General features: G+C 39.3%; 1 protein-coding gene across 1 annotated transcript in view; it reads right to left on the bottom strand.

Moving 5' to 3' along the window:
• The window catches only part of antxr1c (ANTXR cell adhesion molecule 1c), a 41,391-nt gene extending 18,744 nt beyond the window's left edge, over positions 1-22,647 (bottom strand). The window contains exons 1-11 of the mRNA XM_034708711.1: positions 21,854-22,647; positions 7,575-7,646; positions 5,306-5,377; positions 4,921-5,002; positions 4,795-4,825; positions 4,636-4,709; positions 4,425-4,493; positions 3,563-3,643; positions 2,817-2,877; positions 1,230-1,328; positions 720-789 (exon numbers count right to left, since the gene is read on the bottom strand). Coding sequence (XP_034564602.1) covers positions 720-789; positions 1,230-1,328; positions 2,817-2,877; positions 3,563-3,643; positions 4,425-4,493; positions 4,636-4,709; positions 4,795-4,825; positions 4,921-5,002; positions 5,306-5,377; positions 7,575-7,646; positions 21,854-22,011 — 869 coding nt within the window. The 5' untranslated portion in view covers positions 22,012-22,647. The remainder of the gene's footprint in view (positions 1-719; positions 790-1,229; positions 1,329-2,816; positions 2,878-3,562; positions 3,644-4,424; positions 4,494-4,635; positions 4,710-4,794; positions 4,826-4,920; positions 5,003-5,305; positions 5,378-7,574; positions 7,647-21,853) is intronic.

The following is a 22,647-nucleotide window of genomic DNA, read 5'->3' as shown; positions in this document are numbered from 1 at the left end:
TGGTGCTGACAGATATTTGTTTTTAGTGCAGCCAGGCGGCAAATAAAAACCCCTGAATCAAAGCATTAAATATTGTAAAACTACAAATCAATGAGTTAAGAGTTAAGGGGAAGTTGGCGACCCTAAATGTTAAAGAAATGAACATAATCCATTGTCGATTGACATAACAGTGTGATGTGTTGCTCTCTGAAACTTCTGACCCCACTTTTGCTCAACTGCTCCAAGATAAAGGAGTCAATAAACAACAAGAAAACAAAAGACTCTCTCTTGACATTAGCATAAAACCAGTGATTTATCAAATACTGGGATGACTCCCTTTAGATTTCTAGGTTTCTCATCTTGCCTTTCTAGTGTCTATAAATGTCAAAAAACAATTGTTTCCAGTTGTTTTTGCTCTTCTAATTCAGGACAGAAGTAGGACAAATGCATGAAGGGTGTACCACTGCATGTGCTGGCAAAGCTACAGAGCCTCTTGTATTTTGCTAAGCTGTACTGGGATCTAGAAAAGAGGAATGTGGCCAGTGATGGGGATCATAAAAGGAGCTAATGTATGGCAGGCTTCTCATGGTCTATGCCTACACACGCTTGTGTGCATACATGTGTTTCTCTGTGTTTGTGGCAAGAAAACGTTATTTAAGATGCATGATACAGCCAAACGATGTGACCCTTAGATGAATCTTAATGTGAACGAATCATAAAAATATTTAAGAATCACTTACTTCCCAATTTCATCAATGACCGGAGCTGGACACAGTAAGAATGTGTCCTTTACATCAGCTGGCTTCTCATCTAGGAGGAAAAGAGAACACTTTGATACATTACCTTCCTCAACAGTATACTCATCAGTTTGAGCTGAAATGATTGATTAGACGTATAACTATATGCACTTAAAAACAGATATCATTAAGGGTTAAACAACTACAATTTGAAATATCCATGCTATAGAAGGCGAACATTAAACAGATACAGCCTAAGCCTTTTATTTCAATTCATACTTTGGTTAATTTGAAAATGACCGTTTGCTTGGCATAAATCAGATTTACAAGAACATTTGTTCTGCAAAAGATCTACCCTTGACGATTTGTATTGAATTCCTGTATATTGCAATTCACATGTAATACACTGAAATAAAGACTTGAAATGACTTCGATATAGGCTGTTGAACCTTATTATGGAGACATTGAGCTGCATTTTAAAGACAGAAACTGGCAAAAGGTAAATGTACTCACTGATCGTGATAGTATCGTTGATTTTGAAGCTGCATAGCACCTGGTTGATGTTTCTGGCATGGAGGAAACCGTTTCCTCTCACCACCACTTGGAAAGACTCTGGTAACACAAAAAGCATTGATATTTAAATGATTTAAAGCTCCTGTGAGGAGTTTGTAACTGGTTATAAATCCTGCTAAAATTAATACTGATGCCTTTACATGACCTACAAAAGCAAACTAGACCAATAGTAACAATACAGAGTTTTAAAAAGTACATTATCCATTAATGCCTGCAAATGCTGCTACAGGGTAGGTGTGAGGGGAAATGAAAAACAGAAAGAGTGCTGTAGATAGACATTTCCAATTAAGTCACAATGATACATTTGACTGTTTCATTTTTCTGTCAGCAATCACTAGTTATGTTTGTTCAGAGCAAAATCAGCGCAACACCATAACACAAGACAAACGTCTTTTTCACAAGGGCCTCAAAACTGACACAAAGCCAAAGTCCCTTACAGGACCTTTAAAAACCCCTCATGAAGCTAAAATGACTTTTTACTGTTTGTATTGTCACTTAGTCTCATTTGCATCTTCAGACTTCACTGTCACATTTTAAGCCATTGTCAAACTCAACCTTTCTTTCATTTGGTCATACATTGATTTGTCTTGTAGTTAATTTGAATGACCATGTACATTTAGTATTACTAACACAAAAGACCAAGAGACAGGCAGACATCAGTTTGTTGTTAACCACTCCAGGGTGCAAAAAAGTTGTTAGGTTTGTGCACACTCAAACGAAAAACAACTTTTATTTATGAGTCCTTGCTCAAAATTTGTTCCAGGAAATCCAAATAAACAGAGTACAACTTAGTCAGCTCATCCAGCACTCAACTAAGCCACTCATATGACTGAGTTTCAAATTAACTGGGCTCTGACTTCAAGATTTCTGCTGCTGCTGCCTGTAAATCACAGAAAACACTCCGCTGTGTTTTGATCAATAAGAGAAGCTGCAGGACTGAACAGGATAGTTCATCTCTCACTGTTTCAACAGACAGGAGACTAATATTCTGTTTAAGTGAAATATTTTTCCTCTTTAAGAGTGAAAGTAATTTACTGCCTAATAAAAGGCAAAAGCAGATGTGGAGAGCTGTAAAAGTTCCATCTGCTTTTGCCAATGGTATTTAATCCAGCCCTGCTTTTATCTGTTCATTGGTGTCTTTTAATGTGCCTTTAATGCAGCTATAACTGTGATAATCTTTCTCTTGGCAGGACTCTAAAGAGTGTCGTCTTCTTGACATTTCAGCTGCATCCAATTTCACCACTGCCAGCCTCTCACAGTCAATCCCTTTAATGATACCTATAACATTATTCCCAATGTTGTACCTTGTCCCAATAGTTTTCCTGTAGGTGACCTGGATGCCCATATAAGGTCACCTTTCAGTCTGGGATTGTCATTACTGAAGTGAGAGACAAGGAAACTGGGCACTCAGTAATGAAATTAAGACAGTTATAGAGCTGATGGGTGGCTGGTGCTGTTAAATGACTTAGGGAGACCCACTTCAGTGTATGTGTGGTTGTGTGTGAGTGTGTAAATTCAGTGCCCCACCTCCTGCACACACACTGGAAGGCTCCGCTGCTAATATTTCAATGCAGGATTTCTTGATGATCTGGAGGGGAAACGAAGAGGAAAGACAGGGATAATTTTACACTTTTGGTAAAAGAAAGTATGATAACTAGCTACACAGTGTCATCTGCACTTTGCCTTTTGAAACTGTCCTTTTCTGGCATTGATTATTAACATGCCTGTATTCTCCATCAGGCCTGTTCATCAGGTCACATGTTTGGAAACTCCCTCTACTTCTGTGGAGGTCTTCTCTCATGACAAGACAACTTGGTGAGTGCTTACCCTGCCTCTGCTGTGCTAATCAAATATTTGAGTGTGTTTCATGAGCCAGATGTACATCAAGACTTCAGCTTGGTGTGTATTAAAAACATTTTATTGCTTATTTGAGCTGAACACGTTACACTAAAAACTATGTATGGGCTCCAAACCTGTGCCACCTTTGAATTCTTGCTTTGTGAAAACCTACGCAGTGAGTGGATGCAGAGGCTGAAGAGGAACAAGGCTAGAAGCTACTTCTGAAATGTAATTCAATTACAATAACTGAGTTTTCTGTGTACTTTTCTCTGAATGTTTTCTTCAGTTACTTCTGGCATCCAAGTGAGTAATAAAAGCTTGCTGTACCAATGCAGAGCAGATCATATGTAAGTAAATGTATGGGGAAGTTAATCCTGCCTGTTTGTGACCTTGCACTGCAGAAATTCTTCCTGCACAAAGAAAAGTTTATTTACCGAATCAATGACTCCTCGGAGAGCATGGAAGCCGCCTAACACAGGAAACACGTGCTCGATGGTGTCTGCAATGGTGGCCAGCTACAGGAGGAGAGAGGCAGAGAAGGAGTATGGATATAAAAGAAGAAATAAATGCATTAACACACACTAACTGAACAAGTACATCGTAAAAAAATCAATGACAAGACATATTACAAATGTGTGAAACGGTAATAACTTCAACAACTAGAGCATAACTCTGGACAAGGCCCAAATTGGCCTCAAAAGTACTGGTGTAAGACAGTTCCAGGAACTGTAGACAGAGAGATCTGTATAAAGAGGGTCTTAAGTCTGTGAAGAACTGCATACACAAAACCTGCTTAAAGTTCTAATCACATACTTTATTATCTACAATCAGGTAATGGGACCATTTACAATCAATCAAATGGAGCCTGACTGAACTTGAGGAAAACCATGTCTGGTTACTGGAGGTCCACCAGCCCGTTTCAATGTCAGGAGAAACATTCATCTCTCAAATATTTTTCATATTCATTACACGACCCTGAATCTAACTCCACATCATCATCATGTTGAGGTTAACTATTAAGTATGATTCAAGGTTCTGGCTGTTCTCCAGCTCAGCCTTGTGTGTTAGGCCTGTGAGGCAGCTGGGGTAAAAATCACCTGTATTAGCTTTCAGGAAGTTTTAAATTATGGGTAAGACAAATTGCAGAAGGGTAATTGTGCACACACTCTGCAAAGAGGTAACTGAGAGTTGGATGTTTCAACAGTTCTGGATTCCAGAGCTCATGTTGTATTCATGCGAAACTTCAACAAGCCAGTAGATTTTAAAGCTTAGAGAAATTGTTAGAGAGATTCTTACCTGTGTCTCATTGAAGTCCTTCACACCAACACAGTACACGATAGCTCCAAGAGACCTGGCTCTCTCTGCCTGTTGAAAGAAAGAGCAAACGGCGCTTATTTCCTGAAGAGTTGCACTCAAGCAATCAAAGTATCTCTGCCTCTAAATGAGCCATGCTGATAACGCTCAAAATGCAGCAGTTCTCCGAAATCAATCTCAATATGAGGTTCACCTCTTGCTGTGCAGTGATGAGCTGATGTTCCTGCAGCTCTCCATCTGTCAGTGCAATAATCACGCTGGCTGTGCCTGGAAAAGAAACATAGAGGCATACTTTAACCTTGACGTAGTTCAACCCTGACATGGAGAGAGATTTTTATTATTGGATGCTTACCAAAATTCTCTTGGTTAATCTGCTCATTCGCCTTCAAATGAAAATACATTAGAGACAGATTGTTAGGATAACAGTCTTTACTCTGAGTGTGATATAGAGTTAAACAAAAACAGGTCAAATGCTCACTCTTTGCAATCCAAGGTGCATGAACGTGTCTCCACCAGGAATCTCTCTTTTCAAAGCGTTCAGTCCCTTTTTAATGTTCACCCTGCAGAGAAAGAAGAGCAGATTTGGTTTGCTAGTGGTGTCCTGTTTGTCCTCTCTTCCATTGTGGACACTAATCTCTACCATTGTGGATATTCATCCATTTCTCTTTTCACTGAGTTTCAATTAAAAGGCAGATGGCAGCAATTAACAGCAGGGACATCTGTTTTCACATTTCCTTAATGTCTGATTCTGTCTTTCGTCTTTCAGTGCTAGAATAACACCTGTTTAGTTTTGTTGAGGACAGCCTGTCATGCACAGCTAGAGTAATTCAATTCAAGTATTACATTAGTTACAGTGTTTTTACCTGTTTTCTGTTAGCTTCATGATGGTGGATGCTCTGGAGGAGAACGTAATGAAGGACATCCTCAGCATAGGACTGGAACAGAAAATAAAATCAGCACTGTCATGATGCAGACCACATGTTTGCAGTGTTTGGTTCCAATAGTGTGCATAAATAAAATCCCCCAAAGATGGACCAATTACTGATAATATCCTGCCAAGTGATGATTTAAAACACATCAGAACAAATATTTCCATATCGTCTGACATTAATCAGAAATATTGTCTCAATCCAAAGTTGAAGTTATACTGCAACTTGTTGTTTTCCTCAGGAACATGAAATAGTTGGCAGCCTCCATCATAAACTCCAGCCCCATGCCAGATTTGAATGAACAAAGATTGCTTAAACCATGAACTACTTGAGGATGAACTATTTCACATTCGTTCAGTTCACTCCAACATGCTGGAAGTGAGTTTTCTTTTTGAACGCAGCCTAACACATCACCCCACAATAAGACAGCAGGGGACACCATGCATGGATCTGTGCTGGTGTGCAGGGTTGTGTCTCTGTTTGCGTGACAATGACCTAAATGTTGACACTCAAACTGCGTCAACAATCCATCGATGTGGAAAACTGTGTTATCTTTGTTTAGACATGACCAATTATATTTAGAAAGAACCTAATGCATGTAAACACACACAGCTGTCTGAAAATGATGTGTTGAATTGTTTTTGAGAAAAGTTGAAGACTTTCTCATGTTTGTTTAAAACAGAAAGTATGAAGAATATGTGTTGGTTCTTTGTTATGGCTGAACCACAAAGCTCCAGGTGTTGTTGTGGCTCTCAAGCAGTACGGACAAAACAAAACCACCCAAGTGCAGAAGGGCAAGTTTTTAATTTTCACATTGTACACCACACTTCTACTCCTTTAAAGCTGCATTGCACAACCCCAGTTCCAAAAAAAGTGGAGACACTGTTGTAAAATGATATGAAAACAGATTTTGGTGGTTTGCAAATCATATATTCAATGGAATAAAGTGCAAAGACAACACATCAAATGTTGAAAAATGTTATTGTTTTATGAATAAAATATATGCTCATTTTATTTTGTTTATTCATTTGATGCCAGCAGCACATTTAAAAAAAAAGTTAGGACAGGGAAAACAAAACACTGAAAAAGTTGTGTAATGCAATAAAAAACATCTGGAAGAACATCTGTCAACTAATGAGGTTAATATGCAATGGGTTAACAACATGGGTGTGTGTAAAAAGGACGTTCAAGAGAGGCTGAGTCTCTCAGAAGAAAATATGGGAAGAGGTTCAACACTCTTTGAGAGACTGCGAAAGCAAATAGATCAACAATTTGAGATTAATGTTCCTTAACGAAACATTGCCCAAAATTTGGAGATTTCATCATCCACAGTACATAACAGCATTTTATTTTGCAGAAAAGAGACAAGGTTGAAAACCAATACTGGATGGCTGGGCCCTAAGGCGGCACTGCATTTAAAACATACAACACTCTGTAGTGGAAATCGCTGCACGAGCTTTGAATGTCACTAAAGCAGGTTAAAAAATGTTGATACAGAGAGGAAACCATATATAAACATGATCCAGACACCTCTTGGACTTTTCTGAAAATGGGGTTGTGTTAAAATACAGTTGATCTTCAAACCAACAGAGAATATATTAACTGTTTCAACTTACATTAAAATATGCAGGTGATTGATAAAAGGTATTATAAATACACAATATATATAAATGTACAATACATATTCAATAAGATTATATTGAGATTTTTTGTTTTTAACATGCATTCATAACTCCTTGATATTCCAATGCTTCTCTATCCTTTGCAAGTATAAAACATTTTATATTACACATTACACTTCTACCTCTATTTATTGAATTAACTTCAATTCAGGCTGCTCAAACAAAGAAAGACACTTGGGCCTGTAGTTACTGGCTGTAACCACACTGCCTCCAGACATCCGCTTCAACCACTGCAGGAACAGAGGGAAATACAAGCCTGGTTGCTGAATGAATTAGCATATGGCCAGTTGTAGCTGTAGGGGCATATTTTCTTTTACTTTACCAGGATGACTTCTGCATAAAGTGTGTGTTTGTCTTTAGTGATCTACAACCCAAGGCTGCAGGAAGTTGAGTACAGCAGCAACAAGGCTTTAGTGTTTAAACAGTTTCAAATGTTACAGTGCCCACTTCACCTATGCACTTACTCTTTTTTTGACTGTTCACATGTTTGTTACAAAGATGTTTCCAAAATCGTTTCTTACCTTTTAAATTTCTCTGCTAAATTCTCCACAAAGTAGTAGATTTCGTCCCAGTGGTTCTTTACACTGCCAGACCTGAAGACAAGAAAAAGGAATCATAAATAAACAGCACTTGTAGTTCATGTGAATTAGATACATCAACATACAGGAAGGTCCAATACATTTACTGAAAGTTTTCTTCAGAGTTCATGATGGTTAAAATGGGACCTAAATGCAATAAGTATCCTTTAGTAGCTCAGTACTTTACATCCGCTGCTAGCATAAAAGACTGGGCATGGTTAGCACGGTTAAAAGATAATACACTCAATCACTGTGGGATAACATTTCTGGGTTACAAATTGTTAGTTCAGCAAAAACTCAACACCAAGACATAAGCTGTGAACAGACACACCAAACTTACATATGGTAGAGCAGTCACACATAAAGTACAGCTTTGTTAGCCAAAAACAACAGGGGGTAAAATCATCAGCTCCACAACATGGAGAACAAGCTGTTCTTGGCAAACATAGCTGTTAATCCTGTTTCAGTAACTTTACAATCTGCCACAGCCATTTGTAACAAAAGGTATATTTTCTCAAGCTCTCTAACTCGCCTCTTGCACCAGCTAGCATTGCACGGTACAGATTGCTACTACTCCCCTTCTTAGTTTCTAAACCTGAAGGAAATTAAATTGAAATGTCATACTGAAAGTACCCATCCTCTTTTTGCATCACACAAACTCTCTGGGGGATTGATTAAAACAATATGCCTGCTCCCCACATTAGAGGCCCATACATCTAGCCTAGCAAGATTAGATTTAAGAGGCTAGTGGCATGGTCTGGTGTGCAATTTAGCACCCTCCTATATCCTGAATGGGACCCTGAAGGCTGTGGATGGAGGTCCTGATCTCCCAAGAGAACATCCATAAAACTGGACCAGCTCCCCATGGAGCTACCTTCATTTCCTCTGGGAGGACTGTGCGCATGTGTGCGTCTATGTGTTTGTGTTACTTTTATTATGTGTGAGCTTAAGGGGAGAGGGCTTCCGGCTTGATGTGACCAGTCAGCAGGTCAACAATTAGCTAACGAGTAGGGCCAAGAGATGACTCATGGGAAATGAGCTAGCTGACTGTGGTTACATCGCAGGCCTCTTAAAAGGCTGAAGCTTACTTAGAATAAAAAGCGCAGAGCTTGCAGAATGTTATTTTAGGTGCTGACTGGCTGATGTAACAGCATTAGACACACAAGAACTAGCCGACAGTGAAGTGTTGATGTTTCATTGTGGGGCGGAAGATCAACTCTTATAATTATCCACAGAGATTACTTGGGCTTCAGTTTCTTGAACTGCAAAGTGATTTTTGATTTATGTATTTATTTGCTCGGTTAAAAGTAGAGCTAGGTGATGATGCACCTTTAGAAAAGCCAAAAGCACTGCAGGCAAGAGAGAAAGTGTGCAGAACTTTGAAGCCAAGTGAACAAACTATAAAGTTACAACTACCAGGTGGTAACATAATGCTCAATGTTCAAAAAGTCAGTTTCCAATTTAAGTTCTTAAGTTCATCATTATCATTTCAAATATTGAAGTCCTTATGAAACACATTGAGGGAGAATCCTCATTTACTATGGTCCCATGGTCCAGACAACAATAGAGGAGATACAGCACCACAAATTAAAATAAGTATAGACAATTATCCAATCAAGCCAGATATATCTCATCAATAATAATAATAATAAAACAAGGAGATTCACATAAAGTTTTAAATTCACTAAGATACAGCCAGAGTTGTTTCCTTCACATTACACATTCAACAGGCTTGGAAGGAAGGTAAATAAGAATAACTTCATCAGCCTGATGTGCCACTGAGCAGATTTCATTGGAATGAAGAGACCATGTGTCTAAAGCTCCAACAAAATCTCCTTATCCAAATGTTTTAGTCCCAAAACCAAACCCTGTGGAACTGCATGACTAGGTTAGGTGTTCACACAGGACATGTGTACATACTGAGATTGATTCTGGCTTCATCATTCCCTTTCACAGCTACCAAAGTCAGTAGAGGCAGACAGCTTTCCACCAATGAGTTAAGTTCAGTTTGAGTTTTCAACTTGATAGAAGGAAGTCTTTTCTTGGCACTGTTGTGCTTGCACATAGTCTCATAGTCATACAGTATGGGATGAGATGTGGGAGCATGAGATCATTTTGATTGTGATTTGGTGTTAAAATATACATAAATATAAAATTCAAACTTGAGTTGATTTATACACCCACACCTTGTAGGTCCTGTGTATGAACGGGGAAAGACGAACAATTTTGGAAAGGGTTTCAATGGACACAAAACAAGGAAGAAGCCCATGTGCAGGATGAGACATAATTTCTCTAATGTGTACCACAAACCCAATAAGAATACCAACGAAACAGACATTACTGAGTCAGCTACGTGCTTATAAGTGATATTGGAAGAAATTTGATGAAATGAAATGTGTCTTTATTAATGAAAACTTACAACACACCTGGTCTCATCAGGTTGAAACAGGATGTATGGGAGTTAGCAGGAGTCAGTGGGAACCAGACTAAACATTGACTCTGTTATTCTAGCTTATCTTTTATTGTAATAGTTTCTACAACACTCAAACCTGCTGAAGTCACACCTAGACATAATAAACTGAATGAGCAGTTTCATGCTTATTAGACTTTCCTCTTCCCTTGACCTGATAGTAAAACATTTGTTCAGTAGATTAGATTAGAGGCTCAAAGTTTTCATTATTTTTGTATATTTGAAGATATAAGGACCAAAAAAACTTTTGTTTTCTGATCTACTTAGAAAAACAACATACGTTTTCTTCAAGCCCAAGACTTGAAATAGAAATGAATTGTGACTAATGTTATTTGTCTTCAGCTGACTCGAGGTTTTACCCCTCTGTGTTTTTGTCTTATTGCCTGGCAGCGGAGGGATGATTATTCGGCCAAACTGAAAACATAGCCAGTGAATACCAGGGACTTCCCCATCATGCATCACACATTTCAAACCTTTTTATCCTGCCAAACAGGAAACTTAATGCTCAGTTTGGTCAACCAGACAATGTAAGTTACATACAGTCGATTTCTCTTCCAAACTTGGATTTTCCACTTGAAGAGAGGTAACAAAAACAGGTTTTGTTGTTGCACAGTTTCAGTAAAGATGTCAACCAGAAGATGTAAAGTTTTTTGGCATGAAGACCTCAAAACAAACAAAAAACTCAGCAGTTAGAAACATTTGAAGTTGAATCAGGACGAAGAACAGTAGCTGCTCTATGAAAACGAGGGCCAGCTCACCCCAGATTTAATCAAACTCAAATCCAAGACCAACAAACAGATTGATTGCTCAAAAGGAAGGCAACATTTTCAGTGAAAGAGTTGTGCAGCGAGAGTAGAGCAATGCATCCCTGGCAAAGCTTACAGGATCAGGTTGAGCGCCCTTGGCCACCCATGCTGGTAGCATCCAGTCCCTTACTCCAAATACAAAAGCAACACAAAAACATGTAACACTATGTAAGTTACAACGCTCTCTTTCCTCTATTCTGAACAGATACAGATGTGGAGCAATTAAGCACCCTACCTCAGTGATTTCTCTGGGTTTTTTTTTAATCAAATGACACGACTTGTTTTTCAACATCAAGGCTTTACATTCCTGTGAGGCTGACTGCAACAAAAAAAGGACAAGACCTTTCAAGCAATACAAAAGTTTCCCAAAATATAAAACAACTCAGGCTGGAGGAGGAGAGATGTTTAGCTTGGATGTTCAGTAAAATGTGCAGCGCAAACAGAAATAGTCTCATACACAGACAGCCTCTGACCCGAAGGAACAGCAGGAGCCAATTTCTTTTTGTAAATTGTTCCATTACAGCAACAGAGTAGGGGGAAAAATTAATAAAGAGTCTGTTTCAACTTTCCATCAGCCCTTGTAGAGGTGTTGGGATCATTCTCCAGTATTTATTTAACATCAGGGTGAATCTGAGGACTCCCACTTTTGGTTTTAAGCTGCTTATCTTTATTCCTGAACCACAATGGCTCTTGTTTGGCTTGGAGCGGTTCGGTTGTCTGAGGTAGCTGCAGCCGTGGGATCCAGGCCTAGCTTGCAGTTTTACTCACCTGTCCAAACAGCGCTGGGAAAGGAAGTGGTCGATTTCTTTCTATGATTCTTGTTGAAACTATTTTATGCGGTGCCTCAACCTCCCTTGAAACGTTTGATCTAATTTTAATGATTTAAGTTGATCTCTAATGTTAAGTGGTTTGGGGTTTGGACTCAGTAAATACAGGTTTCTGAGAGGTGAGAGGCGTCAAATTTGCCAACACAGTGATCAGGCCCAACAGCAGCTTGAAGTTATGTCACAGCAAATCATCAAAGGTTAACTCTACTGGACAGATTTTAGCAAGATGCATGTTTCTGGTCAAAGGCCATCTGAGGGCAGAGAGAAGAAGAAACCAAAGAAAAGAAAAGAGCAAGGAAAGGTAAAACTTATCAGCAATATATCATTAAATCTGTTGGAGCTGACCAAGCGGCAAACTCCGGTCTCAAACGATGAAGCCAATGCGGAAGTGATATAAACTGCAATACATCGAGAATCCGCTTGAGGCTGGCTGCAGAAACACCGGAAACTACATAGATATGAATGGGAAAAAGACGACCTTTGCAGCATTAATAAACATGTTTACAGCCTGGTTCAAAAAACGGCTTGGCCCTGTGAAGCTAATCTCTCTAATGGCACACACTGTACGGGGAGTGAATTTTTTTCTAACGTGACGGTTCAGAAGATATTAGGATTACCAGTTTTGCCCAAATAAGGACATGACTGACGTGACTCCCGGTCGGGAACACACAGCCATTGGCTAAGAGGCTCACACTACGTCACACTCTGCCTAGTTGAGTTCCGCATTACCAATATGGCTGCCGCCGTCGATTTGCTTCAAAACAGCTCTCAGGAACAGATGGGTGACGTCACGGATACTACGTCCATATTTTATACAGTCTATGGTGCTGACACTAACTTGTCCGCCAGAAGTAACATGCCAATGGTTTCATGATAACTTTTAGCGAAGGCCAAGTTTTTCTCCTCCAACCTGCTTCAGTGTGCTTAAGCCAACCCAGCTGGCAATCGTGAAAAACAGCCAGAAGCACCGACACCACCAGATGACCAGAGCGGGCGGAAACAACTGATTAGATCACAGAGTCCTTCTCATGTTAGGTTTGTTGTCCAGGGTCTTTAGAGTTTGTTTATAGACTATGCTCAGTGGTAAAAATACAGGTATGTAATTACCAATGATCAGAAAAAGGTAAGGAATGTGCTGAAACAAGTGTATGGGTTGCAGGCTGAACCTTTTCAACTACTTAGAGGATGTTACTAACATCTGAGAAGCTGATGTGCCAACATTACCAAAGGCATTGTTAACCATATTATTTCCATCCCTCCTTTATCTATCATCTCTTTAGTAAGGGCATAAATAGCCTTCAAAAAACCTTACAACTGAAATCTGTTCACAAATGCTCAAACAGACATAGATAGTTATTAACGCTTACTTTTGCTTCCATATCTATTGGTGCTAAATCATCCACAGTGTGGATCCTTTCATCTCTTTTGCTGCTTCATTACTGTATCTAACGATAAGAGGAATAATCAACTATTTCCAAACAAATGTGGGCGCACCAGGAAGTAATATGCATCATTACTGTTAAATGATGCTAAACAGAGGAGACTGAGAAGACAGGAAGTAACCCTGAGGAGCCAAGAGGAGCGAGAGAACATAAACATCTTCAGTCTTCTTTCAGTAATCGCTTTATCTGCTGACTTGGTTAGATTGCAACAACTGGATCTGCAGACAAAAAAAATGTCAGAGTGTGTGTATGTGTGTGTGTGTGTGTGTGTGTGTGTGTGTGTGTGTTTGTATGTGTATGTGTGTGTGTGTGTGTGTGTTTGTATGTGTATGTGTGTGTGTGTGTGTGTGTGTGTGTGTGTGTGTGTGTGTGTATGTGTGTGTGTGTGAGAGAGAGAGAGAGAGAGAGAGAGAGAGAGAGAGAGAGAGAGTGTGTGAGTGAGTGGTGACGCATGTCCAGGACCATCAGATTGTGTTTATGTTTGGGGTGATCCTTGTACTTTACAGTAATGGTGACTGTATTAAAATACGTAAAGTTGCTTAGTCTTTTTTAAACTTATTTTCAAAAAGCATGATCATAAAGAAGTGGTCTCTGTGTTGCTGAGCTTACATATTTTATAAAGAACAATATAACCAGATTTAAAAATTTGATAACACCATCACATAATGGAGCTGTTCTGCACAAAACTAGAATTAGAAAGAAAGGTACTTTATTGATCCCCAGGGGGGAAATTCAATTTTTTCAAGAATTCAGTCTAATGTTAACTGTAAGAGATAACAGAATCCATGGCTCCTTCAACTTGTTACAGCTACTTTAGTAAATGTCATCATGCTTACAGTGTCCCAATCATAATCATGAATGCCAGCATTAAAATGATTATTGTTTATTTTATCATTTTTAACTACGCACATTTGACCGACAATGTTGAGTATAGTAAATGTTGTTGAGATAAGTTACAGCGGGTTAGGACTATAAATGAAGACTGTGTTGATAGTCGACTTGTTGTCAGTTATTGAAAATATTAATGGACTAGTCATGTAATGGATTGCACAGTTACTGGATGATTCTCATTTAGCTGTCAGCTTTTAAATTTAACAAAACACAACATCAAAAAATTTCTTAATTCAAGCCATATTTAAGTCTTGGCTTTATACATAACCAGTGTTAATGTAAGCCGGATGATTTTGTTTTGGTGTGTAGTGTGGTTACTGTAGTAACATGGAGACAGTTAACTTCAGGGACAGGGGAAAGGAAAAGAAGTGAGAAGGAGAGAAAAAGATTAAGTGCTCTGGGGGAACGAGGACAGGGCGACTGAAAGAATATATGTGAGAAAAATCACACTGACTGGCTCTTAGATTTGAATATGTTAACATGAATGTCACAGTTTGTTAAAAAGAGATGGCCAACATGCCCTCTCCTCAAACACTGACATATTACCAATGTGCTCCCTTTAGGGATGCACGATTATAGGTCCAAGAATTTGTTGGCAGATAACTGGAATGTTTTATTATTTATATTTCCAATTTAAAAAAATTCAATCTTTATGAAATGATATATAGAATTTTTTTTTTTCTGTATTAACAAGCCTTCACATTCTGACACAGTAGGTGGTGTTACGTGATCTGCCATAAAGCTCAGAGAAGACAAGCAACAACAAGTGCAGCTACAGTGAGAGTACAAAGGTCTGACCTGGCTGATGGTTTTCACTGTTTTAAATGAGGACAACTCCACTGCTTTCCCCAAAACATGTGCTGCAAGTATGCTAAGAGGAGGAAAAACTATCAAGTTCTAACACAATGGATCTCATGAGTCACCTGAAAAGTCCTTATCACAATGAAGATATTGAGTACGAAGTAGTGAAGAGCTGCAGCTCTGTTTGATGACAACTGTCCGGTTGTTCTCAAGCACAGATGACAGATGGCATCTTGTAGTGTCACGTGGTTTGACATATTTTATTTGGAGAAAACATTTACTGTATGCAGGCTGTGTGGTTAACTCAACCTGAGCGTTGCATAGACAGCACAGGTATGTGATGTTAACCCATAGGGAGGACCAAAGGCTAGTGGTGCTAGCTCTGCTAATGTTAGCTGCACTCAGCAAACGAGTTGACATCGTTTACCCACAGACACTGTGATACCATGTGTAGCCTTGTTAAATTAATTTTAGACACTTTTTCTCAGACTTTTCGTACCTTTAGACTAGTCGACTAATTGGAATTTAAATTTCTTTTTAAACTACCAGCAAATTAGTTGCTTCAGAAAATCCTTACTGTTTAACATTCACATGGGTTCAAACCAGTGAAAGAAAGGCTTGGGCAAAACTTCTGAATGGCCCTTCAAAAAGCTGCTACTTGTCAATTTTTGTAGTATTTTGTAGGTTTTATTGCCCATTACCGCACCATGTAAGTCTCATAATTTAAATGATGAGTATTCAATAAAAACCTTTGAAAAATCACTGTACCTAATGAAGTATTTGACGGCTAAAAAGCTAGACACACACATGAGCAGGTATGTGAAATGGTGCAGCTTTGAAAGTGTTTTCAAGATGGAAAAAAGTTGAAAGAAAATAAGTAAAAACATAAAAACGGCTCCAGGAAGCGATTTTAGTGTTAGTGACTTCATGCCTGCAATCCAATAACATTAGCAAAGGATATTACAGCTGAAGCATATCTGTGTGATATTAAGTCATTTCAAAATATTCTCTGAGAAAACTGTTTTTATTTCAGTTATTTCTCACACAAGCTCACTCTAAACTACCCAACATGCACTTCTGTCCTCCAGGGCGATGGTATGACGGCATGTGGGAAAAAGCTCCATCAGTGTGAAGGGCTTAGTGGCTCTCAGCTTCGTTCTCACGGTTCAAAGTATCAAAGAAGAAAAAACTTTAGGAAAAAACCCCAACTCTGCTAAGGAGGCTGTCTGCATTTCCAGCTGGAGCTACCCACACCACCCCAGTCTGCAGCCAATGATGGTGCTCCAATTTAACTGACTGGGCACAAGGATCTGTTTGTTTAAAACCACTAACCTACTTTTACAGCCTTTGCAGAAGTCAAAATCTTTACTGGGTGATTGCTGAGCTATTGCTGCATGTCTATTCCAAACCGGGAGTAATTTTTTTGAGAAAACTTTTGAATAGCTGGTGAAGAGGCATTGAAGATGTATGTTGAAGGAAGAAGGTTTTCTTTTTCAGACTCTAAAGATCTTGAAAATATATTTTGCCATTTTTTCTGTTAGCATTGAATTAAAGTCATATACAAAATATTACCAGAAGTTTTAAATTAGAGTTGGAGCTGCATTCATCCCCTTTAAAACCTCTTGTCTTGTTTTTTATCCCTGAGGGACTCAAGGCAGCATGATAACATTTAACAAGACGTTTCTTCCTGTCGAAAACAGAAAAGCAGCACGCTCCAAAAGACAAAATGACAAGACACAGAGCAAGTGTCATTCCACAGCTACAACGTATTCCCATCCAGCAGAGCTCAAATATTTATGGACTGCAGCTGCAGTTCAGATTTTCCACTGACTTGCCAGGATTCAGTCAGCATCACCAAACGCCCAACCGGTGTGCCAACTTGTGACTTCATCAGAAACAACAACAAAGAAATGTTGCAGCCGTGATTAGTGCTCTTTACTGTTAAGACGAGACAGAAATGGTGTAATTTGGCTGGGGCCTATCTGAAGGAGATTATTATTAAAACAAAGAATAATGACAACGAGGACAATTAGGAGAAAGGCTGGAAAGAGGAGGCAATGGAAGTCTGTTGGAACCAAGATACAGATTTGAAAGGATACATCTTGTCTGCTTCAAGTCTTCATAAAGAGTTAACATTAACATATGGTTTATAGTGTAGGTGAATTCCTTTCTGCCATATGAACACACCCAAAGCCCTTCCTCCAGCGCTGTCTTCCATATAAAACAGTAAGCTGCAGCCCGCCTGCTCTGAATCAGCAAAAATACATCCTTGTGTGAGCATATGTAGCAGCCTGGGGCTGAAACATATGCCTCGAATGATCAGCTAAATGAACCAACAAGACAATCTTATCAAAACTAAGATGCCCACAAGTTTTTATATTATTCACACCTCATATCTCAGTTTTGGGGTGGGAAACCATCATCAGCTACCAGCTGTCAGCTTTGGGTTGGGTGAACATTTTTAGTCAAGCTAGCTGTGTGGCTCTGGCTGAAGAGTGAAGAGTTGATCTCTTGCTGTCTTTTAGTGGGTTGGTTGGTCAACCACTTTGGTCCAGACCAAATATCAAGACAATATTCACTGACAATCATGGTTCAAACAGGATTAATGCTGGTTTGTGACAGCTCTGACTTCTTCTCTCACACAACTATGAGGTAAACAGATTGTGAATGCATACCTGCAAACAAATGACAGTTAATGTAAAGTATGTATGCAAATGTTAGCATGGTGACACTTTACACTTACATTTTTTCATTAAAAAATAAATAAATAAATAAATATATATATATATATATATATAACATGGTTTACGCATATTTTTGAATCTAAATGTATGAAGGCTTTACTCCTACAATGACTGGACACCTAGAAAGTAGTTGAGGTTAAAACTCTGTTCACTGCTCTGAATGAATGCACTGGCAGATTTTTGGCTGTGTAAATAACATTATAATATATAAGAGAGACATTACCATATATTTTGACCTATTCAGGAAATATGAAAACATTGATAGCTTGGACACAACTGAATAACGAGAGTCAGAAATGAAGTTCATGTTTCCGTTGCATTTGAATCATGGATAAATGAGTGTTTGCTTCAAATCAACACAAGAATCTGTTTTGCTGTGGACTGTACCATCCTGAGGGATCTTTGACCTTTCATCTGTAGGTTAAATGTGTGTTTGGATTAGGGAAAGGGGTGTGACCTCAGTCCTGCAGCTCCACCAGACAGCTTCTGTGCATGTCTTAGTACTACAAGCGGAATATGTCAGCGAGGCAGAACTTGGACTGCTTTTAATGTTAACGGTCCATTGTCTGACAGTAGCATTAAACTGTACTGGTGGAGGCACTGGCAGCATGTTCTGTCCTTTATGCTGGTGTTTCTGATGCAGTAGTGTGGCGTGCATGTTTACATTTTAGTGCCATGCTCAACCTCTGCAATGTTCTCAGTTTCTGGATCTTATTATAGCATAACACCTGGAGCAACCAGCAACTGTTGCTAATGTTTTCTTTTGCTATCTAAAGCCCTAAGCATTCTTCTCCTTTTGATTGTACTGCAGTTAGCATTCTCCTACTTCCGCTATTTAATTTGGTCAGCAAACAGCTTTCAGAAGCGCTACATGCATTGTCTGGTAGGAGTACATTATTACAACCAGGCAGAGATAAAAAAAACATGGAAAATTGTATTGTATGTACTTTGTATTGTTTTTAATTGGAGACTCTTCGTGGTCAAGTAATTCATCCTGTTTGGGCTGTTAATCAACTACCATATGTGTTATCAGCCTTCTTACTTCAGTGTCTGTGTGTTAAAGATACAGGTCAACACATTCATTTGGTTGCAACCTTTCAGGTCTGTTGCTGGACGTTGTGTTACAGTTTCTCATTCCTTAAACATCAACTAAGTATTGTAACAACCCTCCCTTCTTTACATGTAGGTCTGCAGGACACTCAGGATATTTCGGCTCACTACAGCGCAGACTTTCCAAACCCAGTCCCAGATGTCCCAGATTCAAACTGGCAACCATTCAGTCATTAGCCTCGTTGACACCACAGAGAGGAACCACCCATTTATTTCTCTGTCCTACATGTTGGAGCCATGACTTCATAACAGAGGCCTTTTCTTCTCATTACTGTGAAACTCACGACTCCTTTGGCCAAAATGTTTCTCATTCTTCCCAAAAAGGCGAATCCCCGTCCCATCAAGTCAACAATATATTTATAACATATTCCAGCTAAACACTGATCTATGGTTTAACCAGTCTGCAGTTGTTTTAAGAAACACTGGAACTGTGACTCAAGAGGATGGCAACATCAGCTGGTTGGTCGTCTTCCACTTCAGCCCAGACCAAAACACCTCATAAAATACAGATGACATTCCCATCAGCTGTATCAGCTGTACCGGCTATTTATAACATAGCTAATATACAGTGTTGTACTCCTTACATGCTAATTTGAGATGGTAAAACGTTTATAAATGTTATATGTTGCTGAGCACTCCAGGCTCTATCCTTCCTGAAGTTTATATCACAAATCACAAATGTCTGTGCATTTTCACAACTAGTTGTCACCTCAGCTTTGGAATCTTTGTTATTTGAACCTTGAGAAGCTTCCTGATTCACTCTGATTGGCTCAAACTGAAAGGCAGCAATGTCTGCACATGTACAGAACGATTGTTGTATATATACTTTTCCTGTGGTGCAAGCCTGTGTTACATGTGAGAAACTTCATTGTGAGCAGCACTTGTCACTTGTGGAGTCAGGATATTAGTGCATATAGTTTTTCTGTTAGCTTCAATATGTGTTTTAGGGGCTGAGGGCCACTGCCACTGATGTGTCAGTCTGTTAATTTGAACATGTTAGCGTGCTGACAACAGCTTTCAGGGTCAAAACCTGTTGTTTCTAAGCACAGCATAGATGGTTACCAATGGGTTGATTAGTGCTACATTTTGAAAACACAAGTACAGTTGCTTGCATAGGAAACAAAACCTGGCACTGGATTAAGTTAGAATGTAAGAGGTCCCTCCAGTATCAATCTAATGGGTATGGAACATCATTTATGAAAGATAGCATAAAACCCCTCAGCTGTTTATTCCCATTTGCTCAACAGCTAAGACTTAAGACTTAAGACTTCACCTGTGACTTAAAGGAAATTTCCAAGTTTGGTCTTTGGGTCTATATAAAAATGATGACAGACTGACAATAAAATGAACTGCTAGTACTTTGTCTTATATGTCGCTTTCTGTGTGTTGTCATGCTTGAAAATAAAACATGTAGAGCACTATTTGTTGGTTTACAGGGTCAGTGTCCTCTGCTCTTTAATGTACTGAAAACCCTCCTCACACACTTTACACCTTCCATATGGATCAGCAAGGGCATAGAGTTAAGAATGTGTCTCATAAAACCCACTGAGGCCTAAGGGATGGGGTTGAGGGTTGGATAATACCGGTCTCTAATGACCCTCATCTGTTTGAAGTCCACAACCAATGGCTAAACCTTGTGAGTCACCCTGAGAGTGGGCACCAAAGCACGCAGACAACCTAACAATAGCATCTGACATTGAAAAAAAGATGTTGTGGCCTAATTTACCACATGTGTCGGTGTTCCCTGCACAACACTAGCCAAATGCAACCCCCTCAAATTATGCTCTGTGTCCACTTCTGCTCATGAAGCAGAAGAAATATCACAGCTGCTGTGAAGTCTAGTGTTACATCAAGGTGTGAACACCGACACTATTCTATGATTTTAAGTGATGGCCTTTATGAGATATATGTTATCCATCTGGTAAAGGAGTCAAGCTAGCATGAGATATTAAAAAGTCGTTGGTGCTTGCTAATCTGCATGACACTTCTGATTCCTGTATCTTACAACCTCATGAACAAACTGTAACAACAGGCTTTTAAAGGTGCTGCGTGCAACATCTTGTTTGCCAAATTAAGACCACATTTTCCATAAATGTTGCTGCTTCCTGTCCTTTCTTGTTTCCCCTCCCCACTCCTGGCATTGCTCCATCAGTGCAAGATGAAGGATAAGAGCTGAAACAGCAACATGCTTTAAATCTTAATTGGATAACTTCTGATAAACAATGCAGATAGAATAGTATAGCATTGATAACAGTTCTTGTTTCGTTATTTCAATCAAATCTACTTTGTGGCTCTACAGCTGTTGTCAGTTGTTTGTTTCAGTGATCATTTAGTGGCTACTGACTTACAATATGGGACAGAGGATGCATTGGATTAAATATAAGTTACTGTACAGTAATGACACTACAAGAAAAGTAGGAACTCTGAAGTTTCTCCTTTTTTTTCTTCTTTCCAGCTAAAGTCCAGCACTAAGATGTCACATAACCACAAAATTTTTCCTATGTGGGCGTAAGGAGAGTGGAAATGAAAGAGGGAACGGTGAGCAGCCACTAAGCAAAGAAGGAAAAAGTCCCTTTAGCCTAGCTGGGAGGGCAGGAAAGATAATTTGCCATGATGTTTTTGGTTTTAGTTTTTAATTTAAGGACATTTACGAAAGGTTGTAGCAAATGGGGGCCATGCTTCACCTTGCTGAGAGAGACAAAGAGAGAGAAAGATAACATATTTCTTACATCAAAATGGACTGCCCTCTTTCTGCTTATTCAGCAGACTGTACTCTGCAAGTCAGCGTCGTTGCGCACGCACGCAAACAGATGCTGCGCTGCCTATTACCACTTATGAAACTAGTAGCCTTTATATATTTTCTACTATTTATGCAACTTTATTATAAGCAGTAATACTGCTTTTATTCACTTCATGTTTAATGAATAAAGGGCATAGTTTGTCCTCAATTACAGCATGACACAAATCAGGCAAATAACCCGCAATAAAACCGTATTAATGACAAGTATGCAGATGTTAGCTTATTTTTTTATGTTTGGCAAACTGCTTTTACAATGCTGCAAGGTAGCATTTAAGTGCTCTTTCTATTATGTCTGTAAGAAAAGATGAATGTTTAAAGTTGTTGCACTTACTTATCAAGAACAAAATACAGGTCAAAAGCGCCCTGGCAGGAACTTTCCTCTTCCTCCTCGTCTTGCACCTCCGGCTCGGCTCTTGTGGATGGAGAAGAGAGCAGAACTAATCCGAATAAAACCAGGACAACACGCATGTTCGACAAAAATCTCGTCATTGTTGGTCCTTAGAGGTGAAAAAGTTAATTCCTTTGTGTGTAAAATAAAAAAAAGAAAGGGAGGGTGCTTCACAGTCTCCTTGCATCCCAGAGACAGTTCTACATAAAGAGGCAACGATGCACAAAGACAAAGAGAGGATACAGGCGATGCGTTCCCGGCTCTCTTGTCTGAAGCTCAATTCACAGGACCACCAGCATCCCGGTCAAAAAGGAAAACTTTCTCTTAAACGGACTGATTAGGAAAAAGCGGATATGTTAAAATTCCCATGCGGGTTGCAGAGGAAAAATTAAAGTTTAAAAAAACTTGGCATAAACAGTTCCAAGTGGAAGAAGTTGATAAAATGAAGGAAATCGGGTCTGAAAAAGCCAAAAGAAGCTGGTAATGCAGAGCAGCATTGGCGCCGGAGGAACTGGGAGCCCGGGGGACAAAGTTGGCTGAAATGGACCAGGTTTCATATTTCAAACTGAGGAGGAGAGAGAAAGAGGGAAAATGGGTCAAGATGCCGTTTTGCGCCTCCCTCACGTGGAAGTCTGGCGCATTTCGCGGGGAATTGGTGGGAGGATAAATGTCACATTAAAAATCTGTCACAGTTTAATCCGGAAGTATTTTACATGGCACTAACCACTTTTAACCAT

This window comes from Notolabrus celidotus, chromosome 18, assembly GCF_009762535.1.
Source record: "Notolabrus celidotus isolate fNotCel1 chromosome 18, fNotCel1.pri, whole genome shotgun sequence".
Lineage (NCBI taxonomy): Eukaryota > Metazoa > Chordata > Actinopteri > Labriformes > Labridae > Notolabrus > Notolabrus celidotus.
This window is presented reverse-complemented; position numbering and strand designations above follow the sequence as displayed.